Genomic DNA, 22,004 nt, shown 5'->3' on the forward strand with positions numbered 1-22,004 from the left:
ATAAATTCTGTAAAGACTCATCGAGGGGAGGTCCCCCCCTGAGAAACATAAAGTTTATCATACCACTCTTTAAATTCACTGACCGTTCTCGCTCCCACCACTCCATAGCCTTATCACCGACCTGAATCGCTAACAAAATTAAAATGAATTTTAATTAAAGTTAAAATTTATTTGAACTTTATGGATGTGAAAAAATTCTTGCATTTTACAAGTCTAAATTCTTAGTAACTTGTAAAAATTTTTTAATAATTTTTATAAGTGGAACTATCTTTTAAGAAAATAAAAGAAACTCAAGATAGATGAGAAAATAAGAAAAGAATTCAGAAATAATTAGAACATTTAATATAAGTATTCAAAAATTAACATCTTTAGAGAATAACAGAAAATAAATCAAATTACATAAATATCCTTGAAATTTTTTAAATTAAAATTTTAGGGTTTTGGATTTCATATTCACTAACTTAGAAATAATGGTCTTAATGTCTAATTCCATGCATATATCATTTTCAATAGCTATTAATGCCAAACTAATAAGCCTTTTTTGTGACATACTTGTTCTTAAGTAGGTTTTAATCAATTTCAACTTGGAAAAGGAACGTTCACCACTCGCTACACTAACAGGTAAGATTAATAGTATTCTTAAAGCAATTGAAAAGTTAGGGAAAGAAAAATTATTGGACGCAATAAAATTAAGAATATCAAAAGGGTTTTGAATATTTAAATTATCCTTCAAAAAATATCCCGGAAAGCACATAACTCGTCATATAGTTCTATTGCATTTACATCTTTATTGTCGCTGTCCTTCAAGAGAATCTCTAAATCATCACAATTTTTTCGTAAATCTTTGTTATTAATTTGTAGTAACCTATACAAGAAATTGAAATTATCATGTTTTTAGTTGTTCAAAACATTCTATTAACGAACACATTGCAACATCTAGAAATGTATAAAACACATTCACTCTAATTGTAAGTGGAGGTTTTTGTGGTTTAGAAGGTCACATAGCATATTCCAGTAATTGGACCACATATTTTTATTAAGCTATATAAAACAATGAATAAAACCCAACAAGTTTCATAAGTCATTTGACATACATCTTCAGGGGTAAAATGTAACTTAAAGTTTAAAACACAAAGAAAAGAGAAATTATTAATAATAGTTCTTACTATACAGTTGTAGCCATCTGACTATTCATAAAATTAAAAATCAGAATGCAGATTCAAGGCAATGCTGAGTTTAAACAATGCATGATGATGCCACGTTCTGTTGTTCATGTTCATAATGTCTGAGGCCTGACTGAGGTAAATTTTTTATCAAACTGACCAAACTTGGTGGAGAATTAAGCCTTGATTTTTATTGCATTGTGTTGGGATTTTAGCATGTTTGCAGCTTTAAATTTCCTTATGTAGCAGTTTTTTCTATGTATGACATGTTTGTTTTCTGCCAGAGTACACTGTGGCCGATGGAAGTAGTATGTATGAAAGCTTAATTCTCCACCAAGTTTGGTCAGCTTTAATAAAAAATATACCTCAGTCAGACCTCGGACATTATGAACGTGAACAATAGAATGTGACATTATCCAGCATTGTTTAAACTCAGCACTGCTTTGAATCTGCATTCTGATTTTTAATTTTATGAATAGTCAGATGGCTATTCATATAATCAACTGTATAGTAAGAACTGTTATTAATAATTTCTATTTTCTTTGTGTTTTAAACTTTAAGTTACATTTTACCCCTGAAGAAGTCAAATGACTTACGAAACTTGTCAGGTTTTATTCATTGTGTTTTATATAGCTTAATAAAAATATGCCATATGAACATTCACTCTAAATTTATCTTCTGGCGATTGTGGCATTTTGTCATGATGCTCGTAGTCAAATTATCACGTCTTCTTTCGTCGTCAAACTTCCGTACCAGTTTTAAATTCTTGTTCTCCATCCACCTCTTCACTCAATTCTTTTGCCATTTTTAGAATTTCTTTAAAATTTGTATCTATCTGATTGATATCCTTGTAAGAATATTTTTAAATTTTCGATAGATTCTAAAGCAAGTGTAATGTTCATATTTTTGTCTTGAAGCATTTTACTCACAGAGTTCATTCTGTTAAGTAAATCATGCGAAGTTATAAGCGAGCAAATAAATTTGTAGTCCTTTATTTTAGAAAAATGTTTGTGCTTCATGCTGAGTTTCTTTATTAAAATTTTCATTATTTAAAATTTCAAAAAGTGCAAAAAGTCAATTTCTGCTAACTAATATCGTAGAGGGCGGATTGCATTAATTTTACTTTCCCATCAAACATCAAACATCACAAACTGTTTGTGATCAAACATCACAAACAGTTCGACTAATTTTAAAAAATCGATGTTGTTCCTTTCATATAATTTAGCAGATGATCCACGAAAAGCTAAATTTTGGCTACCAAGTAATTTTATAATTTCAATCAAGCATTCTAAAACACTCGCCCAATGTTTCTTTTCCATTTCATACACACTTTGAGTCTGCCAATCAATAGTAGTTTTGTTTTGAAATTTTTATCAAGTTCCTTCCATTTTAAGAAATTTTTCATGTGACTTAAACTAGTCTCATGTCTATGCAAAGTTGTACTTACATTTCTCCAATCATTATAACCTTCTACAAGACCACTTGATTCAGTAGGTGCGAAAAGTTTGCAACAAAAGCAAAAAACAGAATTTTAAGTTTCAGAATAAATGAGCTATGTTCTTGGCACAAGTCCCCGTTTTCCATTTTTCTATTATAATACATGTCGCCAAATTTACGACGACATGTATATCTGGGATATATTATATTTTTCTTTTGAACAGGCCCGATTTCAATTAAAACAACTAGTAATTTTTCATCATTATTTCCCAATTCACCTGGATCTAAATTTACAGAGACTAACAATGTGTTAGTTTTGTGGTCAACTACAAGTAAATCTTCTCCTACCTGTTTTTCACTTAAATCGTGCATATTGTTGTCTTGTTCAATAGTTGCAATATTACTTTCATGCAAACTGGATGATGTGCATGGTTCTTCAACTCTGATTTCTGATGTATCGAGTTGGTTACAATCTGCATCGGAATATTTTAATATTTTAACAAATTTATTAAGAGCCCCAGTTTGTTTCTTAATATCTGCTTCTCTCGCAGCATGATGCTTATGATTTTGTGCACTGGATAACTTTTTTTAATTTTTGATCCCATTTCTATCATATCCACAAGGAATGATTACACAACACAACACAGAGACGAAATAATAGTAAGCAAGGCGCTACTGTCAGTAGCCTACTGAGATGCGTACCATATGACTGGTTAACTAGCAACAAATGCTTTGTACGAAAATTCGTTTCTGCGCATAAAAACTGTTTACTGTTTCACTTTAGATAGACTGCATTAGACACTACATTCTGCAGGCAAGCATTGAGCCTGCTCTCACTGCAAAATTGTAAACAGCTGGCTGATCATTGAAGCGGTAATATACAATTTTTTAAAATTTTTATTCGGTGTATCTGCCTTATTTATTTTAATATTGATCATGCTAAGAATTTTTTTGTTTTTATGATAAAAATGTTGTGTCTTAAAAATGAACTTATGAACCATGCCCCTGCGGTGCCCCTTCGTAGCGGAGCCCACATGCTCTCAATGCCCACTTCTGCCAGCCCTGAGAAAAACAAAGATACTGAAAATAGCAAGGAAAGAGGCAAATTAGGATATCAGAATAAATGGGGAAAAACTGAATCAAGTAACGACATTTAAATATCTAGGAAGTGTTATTAGCAGTGACGGAAGAAGTAAAAGTGACATAAAAGTAACAATAGTGATGGGAAGAGATGCCTTTAATAAAAAATGGAATTTATTCAAGAGTAAAATGGACAGAAACCTAACGAAAAGACTAATAAAATGTTAATGTGTGGCGTGTTGCCCTCCATGCAGATGAAACTTAGACATTGAAGAAAGAAAAAATTAAGATTTTTGGAAAACTGAGATGTAGATTTGGAGAAGGATGGAAAAAATCATATGGACAAATAAAATAATTAATGAAGAGGTGTTAAAAAAGAGTAGATGAACAAAGAAGTCTGTTAAGAAGGATAAAAAGAAGAAAGAGAAACTGAATCGGACATATTCTGAGAGGAAATGGAATCAGAGATACCATCAAAGGTATCTCTGATTATAGATGGAAAAAGACCCCAAGGAAGAGTAAGGAAAACAATGCTAGATGACATGCTGAATGGAGACAGGTACACAACCTTGAAAGAGAAGGCAAGGCTCATAACAGAAGAGAGTGGATGGAAAGTTTTTGCTACTAAGAGAAGAACCTGCTCAATTGCAGAATACTTAAGAAGAAGAAGACTAAGTTTCCTCCTCTATCAGTAATTCGACAACATAAAAAATAAAAGAATGTTTGTTTATGAAAAGACAGATGAATCTATTCAAGAGCCAGAAATGAATTTTAAAATCAATTTCTTTTTCGCCATTTTGGACACAAGTTTGAATTCTTTAAATGAAATTACATAACGATAATTTTGGCTTTCTTTGTAACATCCCCAGTTTATCAAACATTTCGAAAGAAGCAAGAATGAAATATTGTCTACATCTACAAAATAAATTATCTAATGACACCAGAAAAGAAACTGATATAAATGCCCTAGATTTATGCGATGAATTAGATACTCACATTAAAGAGTTAAAATCACAAATGATATGTTTAGATATTTTGCAATTTATATTTGAAAATAATTTTACAACATTATTTCCGAATTTGGTAATATCTTTACGTATTCTTTTAACAATACCATTAACAGTTACTTCTGGAGAAAGATCCTTTTCAAAATTAAAATTAATAAAAAATCACTTATGATCGAGTATGTCACAGGAAAGATTAAAAAATTTATTCATATTAAGCATAGAAAATGAAATATGTAGCAATTTAGGTTTAAAAGATGTCATAAAAGATTTTTCTGTAATGAAAGCCAGAAGAACATCTCAGTAGGAAATGAATAAAAATGTTTTTTTTTTTACTATTTGTGTTTTTTCTTTATTTTAATATACATTCCTCTTAATGTGAAGTATAATAAAATGATTTGTAACGTGTTATTGTACTTCAGGATCCTTTAATTTTTAATGGAGGTGAGGGGCACAAAAATTTGGATCCAGGCGGTGCAAACCCATGGAACGGCCATGACTACTACTGTCTCAGGACTTTGGAATACTGAATATGAGAAAAGATTAAGAGAATATGGCAGAGCTTGGTAGGTAGGGGGAAGCAAGGTGATTTGAGAGAAATAATTTAGTGAGAAGAATTTATCAAACAGGCAGGGCAGTTATGTTAAACATTTTAAAGAGATAATCCTCTTTTTTGTAAAAAAGTTCTTGCACCCCCTATACTTTTCATAAAAACAATATGAAGCCAGTTAGGAAATATTTATCAGCAGCAACAGCAAGCTACAAACCTTAAGTGAAAAAACATGATTTTTGGTATGAAGTGACTAATGAAATCAAATAGGAACTGCAGGTGAAAAAGAAGTTACAAAAACGTATGAAGAGAGGAGATGGACAGCAGTTACATAAGGGATATAAGACTCAAGAAAAGTGACTAATGGCATGGAAGACAAAAATGGAATATGAGAAGAGACTAACACTGCAATTCAAGGAAAATCCTTTGGAATTTTTTTGTTGTGTAGCAGTAGAAAAAGAAATGATTATGGACAAATGACCCTGATAGATGAAAATGGAGTTGAGTAACCAATGCAGGTGACATTATGGAGTTTTTTAGGATTACTTTACAGTGCTATTTCATCATGGAAAAGCAGTGTTGTGGATGAATAGGAAGGTTTGAATGTTTAGAAGCATGAGGAGAAAGTATTTCAAAACTAAGTACTCTGGAAGTAAAATAAGGCAGTGTGATGATGGAAGTGGCAGTGTGACATAGGGGCTAAACTGACAGTTCCAATGATGTTGCTGTTCAATTAAAGTCTAGCTACTGGAAAAGTGCTCAAGGAATGGATGGAGGGACTGCCATTGATTAAAGGTAGTGGTAGAATGGAGATGTCAAAATATAACAGATTTGTTTTTATTTCTTTTGTAGTTGTTAATATTTTGGAGGACAGTGAGATATTGTATACAAATTTGAGCAGTAAGAGTAATATTATCTACGAGGTCAGAATGAATTTGTTAAGAGACACTCTTGTTTGAGTAATCTACTTTCCTTTTTAGTAAAGTGATGAGAACTGTTGATGAGAAAGGGAGAAAGCAGATACTGCTTTTTTTTGATGTTGCAGAGGCATCTGATGGGGTACTATATAATATATTCATATTTAAAGTACATATGAATTTAGATATATCAGGTAATGAATGGAATTAAAAATAGGCTGTCTGATAGATAGAGCTGTGTTGGGGGGGGGGGGGGGGGCAGTATTAAGGAAAATGAAGATCACAACTATGGGTGCACAGGGAATCACTAATAGGGTCTTTCATTTAATCTTTATGCAAGTGATACTGTCACTGAATTACAGACAGACATTTAGTTGTTTGCAAATTTAAAGCTTGAAGTGTTATTAGTAATTGTACCAATGTTGTTGCCCTTCAACAGGATTTCAATATTCTGGACACGTAGACAAATGATTGATGATATCAATTTAATGCAACTAAATTTAAAGTCTTGAAATTTGGGATCCACTTTCAAGGCTGTATACACATTGGTGGAACTATGCTAGAGGAAAGATGAGGCAAAAGATTTTGGATGATGTCAATAGAAATTTGGAGACAATCACAAAAAGGTGGTGAAAAATAATACAAAGGATGGCTGCAGTACTGAGAAAAATGCTGACCAACATAGATACAAGATTATCAATTGCCTTGTATAATTTCCCTGATAAGACCATATCTGGATTATTGAGCTGACGTGATCTCTGTAAAAAACATGGTGGCTTCCTCCAAATGCATCCATGTGATTTTGTTAATAATAGTTATAGTTCTCTTGAATAGCGGAAAGGAGCAAATAGGAAGGGGAGAGAGAAGTGAGATAGATAGATAGAACAATGAAGCTTGTGTCAGGTCTGTGGAATGCTCCCTATGAAGTTAGGTTGAAGATATGTGGGTTGAAGAGTTTAGCTTGCAGGCAGAGGAGAGAGAATATGACAGAAACTTATAAAGTTGCCAGCCTGGTTGGCCGAATGGTTAGCATATCTACTCTTCGAATCCACTGTGGAAATGGATGTTTGTGATTGTCTGTGAAAATACTAGTGGTGGTGGTCGGCGGGAGATGGTGTTGGTGTAGATGATGAAGGTATTGCGATTGGTGGAGATGGAGAGTTGTAGAGTAGGTGCCCTCCCTCGATTAGTCTTTGGACTCCCTGGAGGTGTTATGTAATAATAATAATAATTATAATAATATAAGTTATTAAAGGGATTCTATAAGATTGGCACAAAAGAAATTTTTCAATACATGGAGAGCAGGAGGAAAATATGGGGTCAAGCTTAGAGATTGTCTAAGCTAGTAAGGATGTGTAGACTACTTGGAATGGTGAATGAATGGAATAAATTACCAGAGGTGGTTGTAAGCTCCCCAACAATGAATAAGTGTAAGGAGATATATGATAGGTATTGTGTTAATGAATTCAAAGATCAGTAATAACAGAGGACTTCAACTTAATTCTAGCAAGACAAAGATCATGGTTCTCAAAGGAAAAACAAACAGAGAAGCTCCTGAGAAACAAGTGTATCTTAATGGAGAAAGAATTGAGGAAGTCAGCAAGTTTGAGTACCTGGGATCCATTATTAATGTGAAGAATTGCTGTTCAGAAGATGTCAGAAAAAGGTTAGGAAGCTAAAACAACAGTCAGAGACCTGTCTAAAATCTGGAAGGACAGGATGGATCTATCTCCATGGGAACAAAGTTGAGGATTTTAGATGCAGTTTCTTTTCCAACAGCGACTTATGGATGCGAGACTTGGAACCTAAAGAAGTCAGATAAGAAACGGATATCTGCTTTTGAGATGTGATGTTACAGAAGGCTGTTGAGGATATCATATACTGAAAGGCATACAAATGAATGGGTGTTAGAAAAGATTAGTAGAACTTTAAGGCTCCTTAAGGATATTGACAGAAGAAAGTTAAAATATTTTAGACACATAGAAAGAATGGAAGGAGGACTTCTCAGAACAGTAATAGAAGGTAAAGTTCCTGGAAAAAGAGGCAGGGGTAGACCATCAATGAGATGGATGGATGGCTTGTGTGGAGTGACTGATCTTCAGAGAGTTGAGGCTGCCAGAAAAGCAAACAACAGGACTACGTGGCGAGGCCTGGTGTGGAACATCATCGAGCATCGGAGTGATCATACAGCATCTGTAGATGCCCAGTGAACATAGAGAGTGTTAATGACTAGATATGCTAGGTCTCTCATGATGAGCTTTTTGACTTCATTAATAAATCCAAGATAACCAACCTTTTCAACTCCTCCTGAACAGCCACTTCCTAAAAATATCATATCCAGCAATCCTCTCAAGCTTTGCATTATAAATATCTTCTTATCCATTCACAATATATAAAAAAACATGAATAAAATTACCCAAATAGCTTATATTAATTAAAATATAAACAAACAGTGTTTCTATAAACTTACCTTATCTCCTTCTTGAATATCACATGACTTTTTACCAGTAGTGGGATTGATATGGGGAAACACTTTGCCACTGATTGAATCATGCCATTCATTATTAATAAAAATCTGAAATAATAATAATAAAAAAAGTTCAATTTTCTTAAAGCATTTAGTTATTCTCTATATTATATACATTGTCCCACAATGTGACATGTTTTGAGTGTGGGTAAATAGATGCTAATATACAAATCTTGCAATTTACAATGGAGTTCAGTAGTTTATTCAGATGCCATTTCAATAATTGATGAACAATGAGTATGTGGAAAGAGTTTGAAGCATTTCTTTCTGAGAAATACAGTAATCAAGTCATTTATACAAAAATGTCCTAACACGGAACCATAGCAGTTAAGCATTTCCAAATCCACAGTATGTAATATGCTTCACAGGTGAATCAAAGACTGGGTAAAACTAAAATTATTATTATTACATGCCAACTCCAAGAAGTCATCTTGAGATGGCACTCCTCACAACTCACTGCCCACTCTACTTAATCCTCCATCTACACAATGCTATCTACCACCACTAATGGTACAATCTGTCTGTAAATTTACTGTACTTTCATCCTGTATACATACGATTTGTCTGTATAAGGGGTAAAAAAACATCTCCAGTAGAAAAATCCTGGTGCCTCCATATGAGACTAGTTAACTTGCCTTCAATTGAAAACACCCATATAAATATTCCTCTTGTCATGACAAGAAATGAACTGATGTCTTTTCCGATACTTACCACAGCAGTCAACAATCCTTGAGAAGGCTGGTTACACACCATCTGTAAGATCCTAGAGAACCTATATCAAGAGATGTAAGCAGTCACAATTAACTGCAATCAGTCATCTTGCTGACTAGCAAGGGCAAAAACTCAGAACCTAGAACAGCAAAATCAGTCCTAAGAGGTGATGAGTTGCATTAGATGCACTTCCACTTTCTAAACATATCTAAATATGAAGGATGCTGGGAGAACACTACTCAAGTTCGGGAACAGCATTATAAAAATGTGGAATTGCTTTTTATGGTATGGATCAAATTAATACCATGAGAAGGATATGTATACATATCCTTCTCATCAATTTCCTGATATGTATACATGTGTACATATCAGGAAATTGATTATGATGTAAAAATATGTCTATCAATTTCCCTTCAGTCAGAAGTTCCCTTGATGATCTGACATTTTGGCATCAGACTTGTTAACCTTTCCTCACCCCCTTCTTAGTGGCTTTCATTCTCAGCTTCCAATAAATTGAAATATTGTATGACCCTTTCAGAATCATATCACCTCTCTTTTTCCTGTTTGCTAGTGTCTGCAGTCTACAAATTCTCACTCTGTCTTCATAATCAGTATTCCACAATCCTGATATCATTTTTAACACTCTCCTTTGTAGTCTCTCAAATATATCAGAATCACAATGGAAACCAGGAGACCAGAACTGTGCACAATAGACCAAGTGAGGTCTTATCAAGACCTTGTAAAAGAAGCAAAATGACATCCTTATCATTACATGTGAACGTTCGTTTCAGCATTGCAATTATCTTTTGAGTTATATTTGCAATCTTTGCCACATGGCCCTTGAACTTCAATTTCCTATCTACTAACACTCCAAGATCCCTAGTGTCATCAGTTTCTTGCAGCATAATCCTACCAATATAATACAACACTGGATATCTAATCATGCCAATTAGTCGATCTCATACAGAGGTAGAAAGAATTTTTTTCTCCAGAAAACTAGGGTTTTTCATCCCGCATACAGGCAAATAGGCCATGAGAACACACGCAATTTCCAGACAAAATATTGTTGGTTGTGGGCAGTAGATAATGTTAATGGTAGTAGTGTCGTTGATGTTAGAGAATTAGTAGTAATAAGGGAGATGATGAGATCAGGACCCGCCAGATTAGATCGCACCCTGAGGCAAACAATTAAATATCGTCCCTGATGGATTATAAGACAAAAATATAAGAAAATCTCCAATCGCCATTTTGTTTTTATTACAAGAGAAACATGAATGCAAAACGATTACATAATAATATTAATTAAATGTTTGCTCTACGGACATATCGCACAATAAAACTGTTTATAAGTTCTTCTAAATATAAATTATAAGCTATGTCCCCTCTATCGATATAGTTGCTAGACCAACCAATCTTTCTTGGGTTATTGCTGCTGGCCAATAATTTTTAATCAGTTTAAGCTTGGAAAAACTTCTTTCCGCACTTGCTGTTAGCGAAGCGACGGCGCCTATCGCAATATGGCTGAACGAACGCCCTTATTAAGCCGCGCCGTGAGGGTATTCTACATCCTGTCGACGGTCCTCCCGCGATGAGTCTTTGATCTCCTTAAGATGTCACACAATAATAAACTTTTGTCTGCGCTGCGCATGCCACATGAATCATAAAGAGAATTAGCGTAGCTGACTGATTGGCGAGTATGTCCTTGTCATGCCATTTACACATAACTATGTTCAATTTCTATAAAGTTTAGAATAAAAATAATTTCTACCATTATTTATGTTTTTTCATTTAAAAATATAATATATCAAATTATATTTGATCTATGATAATAAATTCATAGAAATTTATTTGTCCCTCGAAAAAAGCTAAAATCGGCTCGATTATTTTAAAAGAACCCTATATTCAAACTATCCGCCATATGAGTTTTTAATGAGCTAGATGGCATTGAAATCCGCTAAATCTAGCGGACAATAAGCAAAATTGGAAACCCTGCACAAAGCATAAATAATTTAGAAAAATTCTTGGTTTTATATTGACAAACTTCCACAATACGATACGATAAAATATTTCATAATACATTTCAATAAAAATATTTTTATAAATAATTAAATTAATGCATCGAGTATTTTACTGCAATAAATGTTGAAGAAATAGTGCCTAAGAAATAGAAATAATTATAACAATATGACTGCATTCCGGTTTAGTTTGTCTATTTTCAGGTGTGTATGGTTATAGAAAACTTTTTCATTCCTATGAGTCTAACAGATTCATTTTCTGTTGAAAAATATAAATGTTCAATGATCAGACCTCTTACTACTCTTTTGCAACTTCTACGGAATAGCCCCTTCTTCAATTATTATTCCCGACCTCCACTGAGTCATAAAGCTCATCGCGGAAGGCCTACCTTAACACGTTCATTGGCAATCACGCGATATCGCGTGTTGCGAGTTCCCACCGGGCGGCCGATCACGCGTTATCGCGTAGACGTCGCTAACTAAATAAGAAAATAAAAAAAATTTGCCCACCACACGAAATTCCAATTTCCAGCTTGGCAATGAACGTTCATTGCCAATCATGCGATGCGAGTTTATCTCCTTAAACTCAAACTAATTCGTTGCGTACACGTTCGCTATCCTTTTTACAACTTGTGTACAGAAGCGGCGCTAGGGTCTTTGGCGCTCGCATGCAATTTCTATCTAAGTGCCCCTGTAACGATCCGGGCGTGTGTGGTTCTGCAGGCACGAAGGGGACGTCTCCCCGGTGGCGCCCGTATGCTCTGAATGCCCGCTTCCGCCGGCTCTGCTTGTGTGTGGTGAGGAGCTACTCGTCGTTTAAGCTGGAGAGCAACTCGTGATATGCTATATTTTATAGACAAGCAATTAAAAATTGTATTTAAAAAATAAAAAGTAATTCAAATTAAAAAGCAAAAAATATATTAATACCAACAAAATAAAAAATAAAACCCATTTGGAAATAAATTTAATGTTATACACAATGGAGCAAGCAAAGTTGTTTTTAGACCTAACGTCCTAAACAGGTGTATATATATATATATATATATATATATATATATATATATATATATATATATATATATATATATATATATATATATATTAATTGCCTGAAACAAATAAGTTCTACTCTCGATTAATTGGGTTTTACCGAATTAAAACCTCGATTTCCAGGATTAAAACGCTTATCTGTATCAAAGACCGACTTATTTGGAACCTTCATAAAAAAAAAAAAAAAAAACTTCTAGTCCGCAATTGAATGGAACCTATAACTGTCCCCCCCCCTTTCAGTCTGATTAAACACTAAACTGATTAAATTATAAATTATACGGCATTTTAAATTATTTTTATTGTTCAGTTTTTGAAGTATTATAAATAACGTACATATCCTCCGTAGAGCAGTCAGTATGCGCTTTGGCGGGAAAGATCTGGATTCGAATCCATCAGAAGTGCGAAGAGAACAACCCAGTGGCGTAGCTAGAGGGGGGGGAGGAGAGGGGACGGTCCGCCCGGAATGCACTTTAAACCTGTTTGAACTTTTACAGTTAATTCTAAAATAGTCTGGAGAACTGATTTCCAAATAATGTAATATTACTGTGAATTTTCCTCACAATTGCTGTAAGTGTTGCTAGTTGTGAGAGGAGTTTTTCTAAATAAAACTGATTAAGAATTACCTACATTACTGTGAAATAGACTTCGCCAATATCATTGGCGAACTTTGATTTTGCTAACAGAAAAGCAAGAAATATAACATTTTAGAATGTGGAAATTAAAGTTTTACTTCAAAAATAAACATGGTGTTTTAATTTATTTCCCTATACGTCATTTTGACTTTTTTTTTAATATTTTGATGTGTATTGAGAGGGGCGGAAAACTCAGGGACCGCCCCTGGAGGCAAAGCTCTAGCTACACCACTGGAACAGCCTTTACCTGGGCTTTTCAACTGAAGGTCAGACTCTCTTATAAAGGTGGCAGGATTTTTCATCCCGCAAAACAGGCAAGCTGTCCAGAAGAACACTCGCAATTTACAGATATACAATACTAGGAGAATGAGGATTAACCACTTCCGTCGAATTTCGTTTCGAAAGCATTCATTTTCTACTCATAAGACAAAAACAGGAAGGAATATTGTACATATTCAAAAGATACAATAATATTTCAGTTGTGAATAAGTATTTTTCATGCAAACTAGAACCACTTACTCGTAGCTACTACGTACTGAAAAGATCAGTATTCGTCCCAATTCGAAAAAAGTTCAGATTCCAGGGAATGTGAGAATGACAGAACCATTGCTTTAATAACAAATAAAATGAAAGTAATAGTATGTTGAAAGTAATGGTAGTGGCTCTGCTACTCATGGCTCACGCAAAAAGTTAAGCAACTTTGAGCGCGGTTAGTAGTTGGAAGCGGATCAATCGTTCGATGCTGTTGGCACACACTCCCTCGATGAGTCTTTGGACTCCCTGGAGGTGTCACATAATAATAATAATAGTAATCCAAAAAAGACTTGAAAAATATGTGAATAGGGAAATGCATCTAGATGAATAGACACGTTTTATAACAGGTAGAGGATCTAGAGAGCAGATATCGAATGCGAGATGATCACGAGTTCCTCTACCTCTAATATTGTTATTATTATTTGACACCTCCAGGGAGTTGAAGGACGCATCGAGGAAGAACACTTGCTCTACAGCTCCGTCTCCACCATTCAATCGCCAACCACCAGTGGTATTTCCACAGACAATCACAAACATCCATACCCACGGCGGGATTCGAAACCACAGCCTTTTAGCTGGAGAACAGATACTCTATCCACTCGGCCAACCAGCCGGCATTTAAGCAAGAGAAGGAATTTCAAAAGGAAGTACTCATTTGCTTTATTAATTATAAGAACGCATTTGACTGTGGAAAGTGATGAGATCAAAGAGAATACATGACAATCTAATTACTTAATCGGAGTACTGCGTGATAATCAAGAAGCTGCATTAAGCGTTCAGAGAAACACTTTCTATTTCAGATGGATAGAAAAAGAAATGAATATTGTTGCAATGTCTTTTTAATATTTAAAATGGTATGTTATGGTTGATTTAGATAAAGACCTGGCAAAAATTAAGACTGGAGGCAAAAAAATAAAAAAATTTAAATATGCAGATGATAAAAATAAGGAAGCTCTGGAGCGGTTGATTCTGCTAGTTTAGAGAAAAAAAAAAAACGGGACTTATTCTCTGATTAAGAAAATTAGATGATCAGATATTCTCATTGTCCTCATGACAAATGCATTCTTATAATTAAAAAAAGAGTGTCTTCCACATTTTGCAACTGGATCGCCAACTTTCTCACTTGTCGCTCATTACGCGTGATGGTGGATGTTTCCTCTCCTCAGAATTCCCCATTAATGCAGGAATATCCCAGGGTTCTGTCCTTTCACCCACCATCTTCCTCTTGAATATGAAATGACCTGCTCTGACAGATTTCCATTCCTATCTACAGCTTTGCTGATGACAGTACATTCCATTCCTCCTTTTCATTCGACAAACCTTGCAGTGACCAAGTATTAGAATCCTCAAGATCCATCACGACCAATGTGCTGAACTCTTATCTCCTAACTATATCGCAATGGGGAAAAGAATAACCTTGTAAAAACTCAGTCTTGTCTGATCTTGAAAGAAAGAGCTCACATTCTTCCCATTACCTTCAATAACATAATAACACCCAGATAACTAAACACGATCAGATTTCCTTCTTAGACTGACCCATACCTCTGACCTTTCCTGGCACAAACACATTTCAACTAGATCTTCTGCGGCTGCAAAAAAAAAAAGAAAAAAGAAAAAAAAAAGCAATTTTTCGCACAAGTAATACTTCACAGCTGCTAAACCTGTACAAATTCCAAATCTGCCCAACCATGGAATATTATTATTATTATAAAACACCTCCAGGGAGTCCAAAGACCCATCAAGGGAGGGCACCTACCCTACAACTCTCTGTTTACACCACTCAGTTCACCCACTACACCAATGCCATCTACTGCCTACCACCATCATTAGTATTTTCACAGACAATCACAAACATTCATGCCCACGGCGGGATTCGAACCCGCAGCCTTTTGGCCGGAAAGCGGATACGCTAACTACTTGGCCAACCAGGCCGGCTTCCATATTTGGAGTGGTGCACTAAAATCCTCCCTAAGAGATTGCTCATTTCTGGACAGAATGGAGAAATCCGGTTAATTAATGATCCCTCTCTTTTTTACATATCGACTGCAGTTCCTCTCTCACAGACGTTCAGTTTCTGTCTCGTGCCTCTTCCATAGATATTTTCATGGACAATGCTCTGCAGAATTGGCCACTATCATCCCTCCACTTTTCTTGAAATTCAGCAAACCAACTTCACTCTCTTTCTCTCTCTCTCTCCTCTTTCATTCCATAAACTCTGTCATTTGGAAAAGCTTCCACATTCTGCCTTGCAGACTCCTCCTTTCTTCTTATCTTTTTGCCTACGTGCACCATAGATCTACCATAGGTCTGGTAATCTTTCGTGTCTAGGTCAGATATTTAAAAAATAAAAATAATGAAACATCAGAGAACCCGTGTAACTCAGCGGAAGAGGAGGCGTTTGTACTATTCAGCGTAAAGCCGCCCGAAGAATAACCTAGGTTTGATTCTAGTTACCAACTATAAGAACTTTGTCCAAGCATTTCTTTGACAGGTTCCAGAGTTAGTCTAACACAGACAAATTATGAAACCTAGAGATGCCTGAAAGACTATGAAAGTTAAAGCATTGCTCAACGTTCCTTCTATTCTTTTCCTTTATAAGGAAAAGAAAAGCAAATATATGTCATGTCTTCGGGGTAGCATTTGTGTTAAACTAGACAACAGTGGGCCCTGGGGGGGATTTTAGAAGGAAGTGTCTAACATATTATAAGCTCCCTAAATTATTTTTTTTATAAAAAAAAAAATAAAAAAATCAGAACTCGCATATTTTTATTCAACTGAATATATAACTGTACATGAAATATGAACATAAATCATACACGTTAACAGAAAAGAAGCATTATTTTAAAATCAGATGATAGTATGATTTAGATCCAAACTCTGAGATAATAATACCAAGATGAAAAGAGAAATGGGCCTATTCCAATATATAAGGATTTTATAACGCTTAGCAATTCATCTTATTCAAGACCCAACAAACAACTTTTTTGAAAGTCAGACACGTTTGACAAGATACAGTAAATGCCAAGAGGCACGGAAGAACGATTTCAGCAAACTAACAGAACCATAAAATTAGTGAAACGAACATTTACTAAATGAATATTCATTACCGCTAAACTATAATATCTAAACCATAAAAAAAAGTACCAAACCGGGTAAAACGTCAGTAAGGCATACCAAATTAACATCGATAACGGCATACTTTGCTGCTGTCACCGATAGCTAAGTGAGTAGCAGTAGGAGAGGAGTAAGTGTGATAATAACGTTGTTGTCTTACAAGTATGAAAATGCTTCCTTTTTTCTTTAGAAATGCCAGTTAGCTTTTACATGATTAATACTCCGTCTTTCACGAACATTCTGTCATTTTTCAAAAAAATAAACTATTCTCCATACACGTTAAGCATCATCACTAAGTGAGACGCTGCTTGTTGATCCCGTGAAATGATTATTACCACGTAGGAGCTCTTCACGGCCAGATTGTTACAGCTCCTCGTCGTCCACAAAATGGCGTCCTCTAATTGATAAACAGGTAGTAGTCAGTTGTGCCGGATACAGGTTATGATCAAGTTGGGAAATATCAAGCCAGCCACAGATATCTGGTTATTGGAGCCCACATTTTCTGTGGGCTACAAGAACCAGTATGTCAGGAGAAGAGTGTATCTTGATGCCTGCAACGATGATGATGGGTATGTCAGGAAGGAGCTATGTCTTGGTGCCTGCAACAACCTCCAAACACCTCCGACAGGTCCAAGGTGTTTGGTAGTGTATCGTTGGGTCTTGATACCAGCGTGTTTGGTACGGTCTTTTTGGTATTGCCGCAGTGTTTTTGTTTCTGCAAAAATGATATGCTGATTTCATTGTTTTAAATGTGAGGTTCATTTTTTAGGGCTGTATATCAGAGGTGTTCGTTAGTGTACTTTTGTTAATGATAAGTTTTTACCGTCTTTTTTATTATCTAGGTTTTTATTTAATTTTGATATATTTAGTGGTTTATACCTGTTATTTTGTTTGTGATTTGATTTTTTATGTTGTGAGTTATTGTAATAAATTACGTGCAAATAATAGCAAAAAAACGTACATGGTATGCCTTTGCATTTTCATTGTAATAGGAATGCAAAGGCCATTTCCATTTTTATGGAAATGGCGTTTCCATTCATAGTGTTGAGCCACAAAAAGAAAAACCAAGTTCTATTCTAGTCGCGGAACCAGTGGCGCACCCAGGGAGGAAAAGGGGCCCTGAACCCCAAAAGAAAAAGGAAAAAAACACTAGAAAATTTTCAAAAATTCTTTTCCTAATTAAAATTCATTTTATTATTTATGTGTGTCGTGCCTTCTATTTCTGTACTACCTATGAATTAGTGGTCACATAAGGTGGGAATACCCTATAGCTCTCGGAAATCACAGCCTCTGTGAAAGCAAGGCGAACGAAGTAGTGATCAGGCGGACCAAACACTACTTCCTTTGCCTGAGCCAGGCCAGAGGATATCACGGGTATCATGTATTGGCGATCACTGCAGATGCTGTTGGAAGTTTTTTCCACGTGGTTAGACTATAATAAATTTAGTTTAATCCTTTATCCAAGTGTAAGCAAACAAAGTTTGTGCCTGAAGTATTCAGGACTGAGGCAACTCGTGGTAAAGGTGGACTAAGCTCTCGTCACTTGTCTTAGTATCTCCCATAATGCAAAGCACATATCCTTGCAGACATGTATAATGCTATGCATTAAGGAAAGGGCCACTGCCCAGACCGGTTTCGACCTTTATTGTGGTCTCGTCAGTGGGAGCCAGACCCAGAGGTGGTGATACTAAAGTGGAAGCAATGGAGAGGTCATATTTACCTATACGAGTTGCCAAAAGGTTACTCACCTTATTATTAAATTACTCTGGATTCAGAGAAAAATGTTGGGAGTTTTTTCCGCTTGGTTAGATTATAATAAATTTCGTTTAATCCTTTATCCAAATGTAAGCAAGCAAAGTTTGCGCCTGAAGTATCTTTAGACTGTGGGAAAAAACTTCCAACATCTTTCTCTAAATCCAGTGTAATTTAATAATAAGGTGAGACACCTTTTGGCAACTCGTATAGACAGTGGCATAGTTAGGGGAGAGTGGAGGGGGCGGTCCGCCCCAAGCGACACTTTGAACCTTACCCTATACATCGTTTTGACTTTTTGTAGCATTTTTGGTGCGTATTGAGAGGGGCAGCAAATTCAGGGACTGCCCCAGGTGACAAAAGCTCTAGCAACACCACTGCGTATAGATAAATATGACCTCTCCGTTGCTTCCACCTTAGTATCACCACCTCTGGGTCTGGTTCCCACTGAAAGAGACCTCAATACAGGTCGAAACCGGTATGATTTCGACCGGTATACATGTCTGCAAGGATATGTGCTTTGCATTATGGGAGATAAGACAAGTAGTGATGAGAGCTTGGTCCACCTTTACCAAGAGTTGCTTCAGTCCCGAAGATAATTCAGGCACAAACTTTGTTTGCTTACACTTGGATAAAGGATTAAACTAAATTTATCACTGCAGATGCTCAGTCATAGGTCGTATGCAATGCCTAGTGTGTATTCTGAAATCGTCTACTCAACTCGGCTCCTCCACAAGATTAAATCCTGAGTGCTCGCCCCACCCCTCAAGATTAAATTCTGAGTGAGCCACTGCACTGAACTAAAACTTTATTCTAAGTATTTCTTTGACTGTTTCCCGAGTTAGTCGATCATTGGCGAACACGAGTAGGCTTTTCTCTCCTTGAAATTCAGGTTTTTAACCCTGTACTGCATTTGAAGAAAATCGACCCTATAACTTAGATAAAAATTTCACTATTTCAGATAAAAATGAGAGTAAGGATTTAGAGTCACAAGATGATGGCAGTTGTGTAGTCTAGTACTGTCGTCTCTCTTTTTCTTGAAATGCTTTGATTTATTGATAGTTGGGCTCACTATCAGTAAATGCTTGAAAGAAGAAGGCCAGCTGGCTACTATTCCTCTCCTTAAACTCATTTACTATCAGGGTACTCACATGACCTCTTGCAATCCATTCACCACTCCCATTCTTCAAGCAAAAATAGTCTTCAAACCCATTTAATATGGCCTTTGTCAACTGAAAGCAAGTTACCCTCATACAATGTTAAGCATCTCTTCCTTCCAAAACAGACAAACCGACCAGAAAACACACACAATGAATGGGAAAAGACATTTGAGAGGTAGGTTAGGTCTACGATATTCTAAGAAAATCGGCAACTAGAAAAAAAAATTTGCTCCACTTTAGTGCACGATGTTATATTAAAACAATAAAGTAAGCCTTAGAGGTGACGACAAGAAATAAAAATTTGTTACATCAATGCCATAAACATCGAATCATAACCATACACAAATATTTTAGATCCAGGCAGTTGTTCTCTCTAATCTGCATGCATACGCGGCCGCGCTGTGACCGTCGAACTCATACACACGAGACTCAGTTTTCCGCTCATTGCCAAAGAGGACGTATTGATGAAATAAGTCGCCCAAAGACGACGAAAACTGAGAACCGGCAACAGCGCATACTAAATAATTTTTAACATTTTTATATGCAGAAGCGGCGTTAGGGTCTTTGGCGCCCGCATGCAATTTCTATCTAAGCGCCCCTGTAACGATCCTGGCGTGTGTGGTTATGCAGGCACGAAGGGGGCGTCTCTCCGGCAGCGCCCCCTTCGTCGCGGCGCCCGCATGCTCTGAATGCCCGCTTCTGCCGGCTCTGTTTATATGTATATGTATATTTTCTGTACAATTATATTTTCAGTTGAATAAAAATATGTAACTTCATATATAACACCTTTTCGAAAATCACTACCCCCCCACCCCCACCCATAGTTGTCCAGGCCATTCGAAATGCTGCTCAGAAAATATCACATCACATCACATCATGTCTTGCATATTTGCTTACCAGACTTAGAGGACACTTCGCCAAGCAGAGATTGTCTTTTCCCGTGCTAGTTATAGTTATTTCAATGAAGAAAACAATGTAAAGTTGCATATTTAGTCACTGATAATAGCGTACTGAATGCATACATCAGATATATTTACCGGCTAATGCTCTCCTTCCTGATTTAATGAATAAATAAATAAATAAATGGCGTCAAATATCCAAAAGTACGTTTTTCTTTATTATAATCTTCCACCTTAAATAACATAAAAAAATAATCAGTTACTTAACTGATTTTGCCAATGAAAAGTACAATAAAAATAACCTCACCTTGGTATATTTGATCTCTGGCTTTCTTGTGATCCCCATGGTGTCCCACAATTACAGAAAAGCCTGCTCTGTCGAAAATGCATTCAGCTCACAGGCTTGACCTTGTAAAAGAGATAACAGCGTTTTCTCATTGGCTAGTGCTCGATATGAAAATTACGTTTAACAATTAATATTTTCTTCATCTATTATACTACAAGCGACTAATTACTATTACCATGACAATTTAAAAATAAAATCGTTAAGGCATAAAATTATTATCTTGCAAATCATATTATCTTGGATTTCATATTTGGGAATCAAAATATTGTTGGTGGGAATGGTGGACGGTAGATGGCATTGATAGTAACAGTGTCATCGAACTAAGTAATCGAGTAGACAATAGTGCCCTTCTGTGATGAGTCTTACAGCCGTTAGGCGGGAAGAAATTAAAAATAAGAGTTCACCATCTAATGATATATAAAAATTTAAAAATGAGTTACGGATTTAAAAAAAAAAAGAGGGGGAGAAGGCATTGGAAACTGAAAATAAACATTTCATTTCAACCTTAAATCAATCATTATTCAGCATTAAAATTAACAAAAGGTTGTATGAGCGAACAGCATTCGCTCATACAACTTATATGCAGTTTCCGTGAGCTGTTTACGACGCCGTTGATTCCAGCGAAAAAAAATAAGACGCGTACATTGTTACATTATATATTAAAATTTAAATTATTAAATTTATGATGGAAGTCTATCAAACAGTGAGAGATGCGCAGGCTAAACTTACTTCGTACTGTTGCTACAATTGTTTAAAACAATGATGTGAAGTGAAGTGAAAAGTACTACAGTAGTTTATACTAGTGTAGTATTGTACTACATAATGTGACACCCTTATTGCCGGGGGGGGAATTAATTAATTAATTAAAAATAAAAAAAATTGAGGTGTAGATCGATTACCAAACTGGTTAGGGCCTTCCCTTAATCCAAGCTATAGAGAATAACTTTTTCGTTTGCGAAAATTATTCGGAAATTTCCGTTTGCGTAGTTGACTTAAATAGATGCTTTATTTGAGTTATTTTCATATGTCTGAATACTTAAAAAAAAGTTATTAAACCATTACATCGTATGATCGGAATATGTCTCTATATATCTGAAGATTCAAATTTTAATT

General features: G+C 35.6%; 1 protein-coding gene across 1 annotated transcript in view; it reads right to left on the bottom strand.

The window, feature by feature from the left end:
* The window catches only part of LOC150094508 (aldehyde dehydrogenase 1A1-like), a 164,900-nt gene extending 143,908 nt beyond the window's left edge, over window positions 1-20,992 (bottom strand). Inside the window, exons 1-2 of the mRNA XM_090411990.1 lie at window positions 20,853-20,992; window positions 8,622-8,726 (exon numbers count right to left, since the gene is read on the bottom strand). Coding sequence (XP_090268116.1) covers window positions 8,622-8,726; window positions 20,853-20,891 — 144 coding nt within the window. The 5' untranslated portion in view covers window positions 20,892-20,992. The remainder of the gene's footprint in view (window positions 1-8,621; window positions 8,727-20,852) is intronic.
* Window positions 20,993-22,004: the final 1,012 nt, after the last annotated feature.

The sequence above is a fragment of the Typopeltis vanoorti genome, chromosome 22 (genome assembly GCF_054136105.1).
Source record: "Typopeltis vanoorti isolate ZY-2024b chromosome 22, IOZ_Tvanoo_1.0, whole genome shotgun sequence".
NCBI lineage: Eukaryota > Metazoa > Arthropoda > Arachnida > Uropygi > Thelyphonidae > Typopeltis > Typopeltis vanoorti.